The following is a 7,236-nucleotide window of genomic DNA, read 5'->3' on the forward strand; positions in this document are numbered from 1 at the left end:
CCTTCTGAAGAAGTGGATGTGAAGTCCTTTTATACTTCATGGAGAACTTCCAAGGCAAAGATAGCACTTGGGACTTAAAGGGAGCCCTTCCTACAAATGCCTGCTTTCTTGCTGCTTATTTCCCACTGTAGCCTGATAAGGCAGAAGAACTCAGCTGAGGAATCTAGAAACTTTGGCTGAGTCCCCACAATGTGACCTTGAGCAAGACCTTTCTTTTCTCTGGAATGTAGTTTTTGCATTGGGGTCTCTCTAATGATAACCCCTCCCTCTCATGCTGCAGCTCTCACCATGTGCATATCAGGGCCATTCGAAACTATAGTAAGAGCTCCTGTAAACTGAGCAGCATAATTAGATGTCATCATACCACAAACTTTCAAAGTAGGCTGGGTCGTGGTTCTCACTTTATAGATAAGTAAACAGTAATGCAGTTGCTCAAATGCACATAGCAAGTAACTAACAAAGCCTGCATTTGACTCCAAAGTATGTGGCTATTAATGTTTCTTCTGAATCTTGAGGTCAACAAACTTTCTACCACCAGGCTAATAGGCATTCATTCCACAAATATATGATTGAGGGCCGACTATGGGTTGGCCCCAAGCTCCTGCACTACCTCCACCCCAAATCTCAAAGGTAAATCCTGTCATTACTTCATTTTATGAGCTAGGGAACTAAATGAAGCTCAGAATGATGAAGGAGCTACTTGAGATCACCCAGAAAGCAAGTGGCAGAGCTAGGCTTCAAATCCATTTCCTCCTGGAAAGAGAGCCTGAGGTCAAACTCTGTGCAGAAACTGAATCTTAAAGACAGAGCACCATGCAAAATTTTTATGAGAAGATGCAGCATGTTTGCACTAGGAATGCCCTCCCTCTTCCTTTTCACTTGAATACTCCCTGCCCTGCCTTCCAGGGCCTTGGCCTGTTTGTCCCTTGCCCCCCAGCACTGGAAGCATCTGATAGCTTCTTGTCCTCATTGACTCAACAATTATTGGTTTGCAAACTGGCCCACTACATGGAGGGCAGGAAGAGACTGAAGAAAGAGGCAGACCACTCCAGATTGGCAGGTGGGAGGTTTAATAAGCAAGGGAACTCCTGATGAGACTTGTCTTGAGCAACCACAAGAGGAATAAATATCTTCATCCACCTACCAGAATCTTAAAAATTTATATAGAGGCCTTAACTGGATTCGGTCATACACAGTCCAGATGTTCTCAGCAACACCTTACTCTTTTAAGTTTTAGTAGTAGCCATGACAGCTATTTTATTCATTTTTTGAAATGCAAGTATCTGACTTTAGCTTTTATTGACCAGGTATGAGGTATCCATTTCAAAGAAGGCTATCTCAAATAAACACATTGTCAGTCACATAGATAAAGAACTAGATAAAGACTTCATAAAGAGACAGCCCAACTCTCCCTACTGAGACTACTTTGCTTTAAATATATTTGTTGATTTCAATAAGTGGTCACTGGAGCTATTTGTTTTTCTTTCTCTTCCCAGACTTTAAGTCCCCGCTTTGATGTTTTAAATTCACCGATAAAGTGTAAGCCCATGAAACCCTAAGCTCCCACATTTGACCCCAATAAATATAAATGCAGAACCCCAGAAGCATTCTTTCTCTCCCTCTCTCTCTCCCCCTGCCTCCCTGCAACTTTATCGAGTGGCCCCAGTTGTGCTGTGTAATTTCCAGGTCCTGTGAGTAATAAACCTTTATTTTTTCTTGTCTTTTTTTTTTTTTTAAGATTTTATTTATTTATTTATAGAAAGAGGGGAAGGGAGAAAGAGAGGGAAACATTAATGTGAAAGAGAAACATTGATTGGTTGCCTCCTCTCATTACCCCAACCTGGGGACCTAGCCCACAACCCAGGCATGTGCCCTGACTGGGAATCAACTGGTGATCTTTTGGTTTGCAGGAGAATGCCCAACCCACTGAGCCACACCAGTCAGGGCTCTTTTTTTTTTTTTTTTCAAAGTTTCTTTTTTTATTTTTATTTTTTAAAAGATTTTATTTATTTATTTCTAGAGAGAGGGGAAGGGAAGAAGAAAGAAAGGGGGAGAAACATCAATGTGTGGTTGCCTCATACATGTCTCCAATTGGGGACCTGGCCTGCAACCCAGGCATGTGCCCTGAATATGACTTGAACAGGTAACCCTTTGGTTTGCAGGCCAGCACTCAATCCACTGAGCCACACCAATCAGGACTCAAAGTTTCTTAATGGTTAATTAAAGTCTATATATTGGTGCCCACAACTGGGCATTGGGAATAAGGGAGGCAACTTCCCTGTCTTGAGCTGGTCACTATGCAGTGGGAAAAGCAGTGAACAGAAAGAAACTGGGGAAGGGGGACTGCAGAATAAAGAGGCCTGAGGTCATCCAGGGCCAAGGGCACAGGCTAAAAGTGTGTGATGGAATGATAGGTAAGAGGAGAGTTGGCCAGCAGGGGATAAGACAGGCATGGGGGTCCACAAAGGAAGGTGGCCCACTTCTTATCCTGGAGCTGGTGGTCCTTATCTGCCCACCGCCCAGGAGTTAGGGGAGAAACCAGGGCTGGGGCAGGGTGTTTTCTGAATTCCAGCTGTCAATCTCCCTGGGTTAAATGGGTGTCGAGTCTTGGTAAGAGGGTAGGTAATCCTGGGGGGCAGCCATCAGCCCTAGCCTTCCCTGTCAATAAACACCCAGTCCAAGGAAAAGCAATGGAACCACTGAACAAATGGAGTTTCAAGGCCAGTCCCTGACATCATATCAACTGTCCCCAGAATACCCCCATATAGAAGTCCTGGAACCCTGTCTGCTAGCACAAGAACCCAGAAACACGTGTCCCCTCCAGCATACCTCAGGGCCCCTCTCTTAGGATCTAGGCAAGAGAAGAAGCTGAAAGTCAGTTTCTCCTCAAGAGAAGGGTCTGATAATCTGCTCATCCCTCTCCCCCACCACCACCTCAATCTTTGAGCTGGCCCTGGGGTCCCTAGGAGTTCTGCTCTGCACTAGGTGCGGCAAAGCTAGCCATCTCCTTAAGAGCAAATGGGAGGGAAAGAGCTGTGGGAGTCTCACAGAGTCTGACCAGTTCCATCTGGTCTGAAGGTATTGTTGCCCTGGGCGAAACTGCTGCGTTTAAAAGAGCTGGAACCCACTGAGCTGAATACAGCCTCAGCAATCCTCCTCAGACCTGCTCTGTACACCCTGCTCTCAGGTGAGTTCAGAACTGGCTCTCAGGTGAGCAGGTAACTGTTAGGACTTCAGGCTGCTAGGTGGAGAGGCAAGGGTGAAGGGGTGGCCCTGAGCACCAGCCTCAGGAAGGGGTGGTGGTGCCTTGGTATTCTTGGTAATAGGGTATGTGTTTGGGGGTTTGAGTATTGGAGGGTATCTATTCTGTTACCACTGTCATATTGATGGTGGGTTGGGGGCGGGAGGAAACAGGAGCCAGCCTTTGGCTAAAGAATATGTAAAATGTAGTTGCAACCCTCATGATCCAGGAATTCCATGGTTATGAAAGGAGTAGAGAGGCAGACTATTCTAAAGGAGGGCTAGCTTCAGAGACTGCTCAAAGACAAATCTCTACCTTCAGAAGCAGCACATTAACAGGCCCTTCCTTTGATGGCAATAGGTCCTTGGTATTTATATATTTATTATTGTAACATGTTTTAGTACTTACTGCATGCTAGGCACTGTTCTTAGGCTGGACATATTAACTAATTTAATTTGGTCATAACCTTATGAGGTTGCTATTATAATTATCTTCATTTTACGGAACACAGGAGCACAGAGAGTTTAAGTAACCCACTGAGTCACACAGCTGTTAACTGGCTAATAGTGGATTAGACTTCCCTCCAGCTGGTCCCAGCAAATAATAAGTGTTTCAATACGGAACACTGACAATCCCTATGCCTTCCTGCACCTAAGAATACGAGTATGCAGAAAGTTGGGAGGGGCCTTATCTCCAGGTACAGCCAACCAAAGGACTAGTTTGCACCCTAAGGAGAAAGAAGAAAGGAGCAACGTCCCAAAAAGCAAGCAGTTCCCTGCCAAAAGCGGTCTGTACTCTGAGAGTGGAATTAGGGGCTGCCTGGAGCAGGTTCCATGCCGAGGCTAGGGTGAGAGGTTCTATCTGCCTCTAGCAGTCCTCCCACTTCCCAGCTAAGCTGCTGGCTCCTCTACTCAGTTCAGGCCTGGGTGCACCCTTTGAGAAGTCTATCTTGGAATGCAACCTGATAGTGCCGCAGGCCTAGAACTTGTCAACAATAGCCCAGGGCCTGACAACCTTGCCCTTTGTGTGGGGTTAGGAAGGCAGGCATCAAAGCCTTAGTATACCTGAAACTAACATAAAATAATATTGAATGCAGACCTTAACTGAAAAAATTTTGAAATTAAAAAAAAAATGCTTAAGCCCTCGCGAGTTAAAACAGCAGCCCTGTTCACCTGACCTTGGGTCAAGCATTTGACTTTAGATTTTAACAAAGCCTTATAGGCACTTACTACAGAAAGGAAATGTTCTAAGCACTTAACTAGTATCAATCAACCCATATAACTCCACAAAACACTACTATTATAATCTCCAAATAAGGAAAGAGAAGTTACTAAGTTTCTCAAGACTGCCTCATAAGCAACACCCTTGGGACTGGTGCCCTTGCTCTCCCACCAGGTAGCTGGGGGCCACCTGACCCCGGCCTGACTCCCACCCCTATAGCCCTGCCTTGCAGCTGTGACATGGAGGAAGTGACCTGGGGCCTTCTCTTTGCAGTGGCAGGGGAGTCCTCCTAGACGTGACCCTGCTGCCACTCACATGCCCACTAAAGCAGTGAAGACCAGGGCAGCATCTCTCAAAGGGAGTTTGATGTCAAATAAATGTGTTTTCATTTATACTGTTGATTCAGAGAGAAATGATAGTGCAGCTAAGAAGTGGATATTGCAAAAGTCATCCAGGGTAATTTAACTCCGGAAAACTATAACCATCATTTGGCATGAAGAGAAAAGCATTCCCCATTTCTTCAGGATGCAGAGGGTTAGCTAGGGTCTGTAGGAAACTTCTCAGGAGAAGATAAAGAGATACAACTACACCGTCCCATTTTGAGTCCAAGAAAGAATAGCAAGGTATTGACTGGTGTGGCTCAGTGGGTTGGGCGTGTCCCACAAACCAATAGGTCACTGTTTTGATTTGTGGTAGGGGCACATGCCTGGGTTGCTGGACCATGTGCCTGGTTGGGGGAATGCAAGAGGCAACTGAATGATGTTTCTCTTGCATATCAATGTTTCTCTCCCTCTCTTCCTTCCTCCCTTCCCCTCTCTCTAAAAATAAATAAAATAAACACAACCTTTTAAAAGCCTGCAAAATAGCAGCAAGGGCTGTGAGAGGACAAAAGTTAAGTGATGGAAGACGGAATCTCAGGAGCACTCTTTGGGGCTAGGGAAGGTGTGAGTAGGGAACTGGCCTCAGGGTGCCTTCCAATGAGGTTGGTTTTCCTTGCCCTTTGGGCTGAGATCTACCTGCTAACTCATTTTGAGACCAGTGTTGTGAATTGTCACCCAACCCTTTGATTCTTCCACCCAGGCATGCCTGCCTTTGAAGCCAATGACCTGGTCGGTGAGTGAGGCCCCCAAAAAACTGCTCCTGCTGTCCACATTTTCCTTCTAAGACCCCAGATCCTTTTTCCTAGTTCTGGTCCTTATTTATTTTTCTTTCCTGCAGATAAAGACAGTCCTTTCTACTATGGTGAGAGCCTACCTCCCTCACCCCAACCCCTTCCCTTGCTTGTCCTAGACCTCTTTGCTAAAAATTGGTGAGGGGTGATGTGGAGCCCAGTGTAGGCATAGTGAGACTTGAGGGGGTGAGGAAGAAGGGTCAGGATGGGGCTGGGACTGGAGATTACAAAAAGCAGTGTGGCTAACTCAAAGAACATAAGGCCAGCATGCAACCTGATCTTTGAAAGAACCTCTTTCCGGCAAAGAAGGAAGGTATCCATCATATTTAGGAAGACTTCTGGGGCAGGGGCTGGAGGCAATGGGCTGCTGAGTTCCCAGGTATCTCACACCAATATCTCTCAGTATCTCTCTCTCTCTCTCTCTCTCCCTCTCTCATGCTTGCCTTCCTCAGCACCTGGTTCCTTGCTGCCCTCTACAGCCCTCCAAGAGGGCCTGCACTGTCCTCCAATATCCCCCACATGCCCCTTGAACTTGCTCCTGACTCAGATCAAATGCCACCTTTCAGAAAAGCCTTCCTTGATCATCCTTTAAACCCTCTTCTTTTCCTGTGCTCTTCTGCTTATTTATTTCTTCCTAGCACTTGCTCCCACCAGATATTGTATGTGTATCTATTTACTGGTGTGTTTTCATCTTTGCCTGGAATGTAAGCATAACTACACAAAGAGATGCTCATAAATATCGTTTGAATGAGTACTGGGGTGAGCCAGACTGGCACCAGTTCACTTTCTACTCTCCTAGACTGGGAAGGCCTGCAGCTGGGCGGGATGATCTGCGCAGGGCTCCTGTGCATCGTTGGACTCTTGTTTATCCTAAGTGAGCTGTGGGGCTGGTGGGATGGGAGTAACGGAGGACATGTGGAAGATGGGTGTCCCAGAGTTCCCAGGCCCTTTGCATTGATGTCTCTTCCTCTTACAGGTGGCAAATGTAAATGCAAGCACAATCAGAAGCAGAGGTGAGATAGGGCCCCTATGTGTGCATCTCAAGCTGAGCCTACTATTTTGGGTAAAGTCCTGCATCTTGGAGAAGAGTTTCTTGGCTGATCCCTGGACTTGCAATGGGATTATTCACAGATAATCACCCTGAAGGGGCCCCAAATTAGGAAAAGCTCTGGCCCTTGGTATTGTTTTAAATGACAGTGGAAGAATAGCAAGAGGGCAGACGAGGACCCTCTAGAGGGGAGGCACCAGGAGTCTTGGTGGAGGAAAACATAAAGTCAAAAGATGCTAATCTGATGTATTCCTTTCTTAGCCCCTTACCTGAGTAAGCTGTTCCACTCATCACTTCAGGTAAGACAGACTTCTTTGAGAGGCCTCCAGGCATCAGTCAGGGTGGCCATATAATTTAAAAGTTAAAAAATGATATGCTGTGTGTAAGGTGGGACTGTCCTGAGCCAGCCCAGCCTTGGGTTTGCACAAAACTGAGGGGGGTGTCTGTGTAGTGACCATGTTTGTGAGAACATGACTCCTATTCTCTCCACAGGCTCTGTCAGTACCTGCTGAGCACCGAACCAGCTTTGTGGCACCCCCAGTGCCAGTTCCCATG

The 7,236-nt window shown here is 46.3% G+C and overlaps 1 protein-coding gene across 1 annotated transcript; it reads left to right on the top strand.

Moving 5' to 3' along the window:
- The first annotated feature begins 582 nt into the window (after nucleotides 1-582).
- Nucleotides 583-7,236, top strand: FXYD4 (FXYD domain containing ion transport regulator 4). Its single transcript, XM_090279398.1, has 8 exons — nucleotides 583-630; nucleotides 3,079-3,187; nucleotides 5,543-5,575; nucleotides 5,681-5,704; nucleotides 6,433-6,507; nucleotides 6,610-6,646; nucleotides 6,943-6,980; nucleotides 7,174-7,236. The coding sequence occupies exons 1-7, from the start codon at nucleotides 583-585 to the stop codon at nucleotides 6,956-6,958; spliced, it is 342 nt and encodes a 113-aa protein (XP_090135524.1). The 3' UTR covers nucleotides 6,959-6,980; nucleotides 7,174-7,236.

Source organism: Furipterus horrens, unplaced genomic scaffold, assembly GCF_987537825.1.
Source record: "Furipterus horrens unplaced genomic scaffold, mFurHor1.1.pri manual_scaffold_5, whole genome shotgun sequence".
Lineage (NCBI taxonomy): Eukaryota > Metazoa > Chordata > Mammalia > Chiroptera > Furipteridae > Furipterus > Furipterus horrens.

Excerpts from the sequence above, each read along its gene's own strand:
- FXYD4 (XM_090279398.1), top strand. The coding sequence starts at position 583 with ATGGGTTGGCCCCAAGCTCCTGCACTACCTCCACCCCAAATCTCAAAG. Across the intron at positions 631-3,078 it reads CTCCACCCCAAATCTCAAAG|GTATTGTTGCCCTGGGCGAA; the intron begins GTAAATCCTGTC and ends TCTGGTCTGAAG. Across the intron at positions 3,188-5,542 it reads TCTGTACACCCTGCTCTCAG|GCATGCCTGCCTTTGAAGCC; the intron begins GTGAGTTCAGAA and ends TCTTCCACCCAG.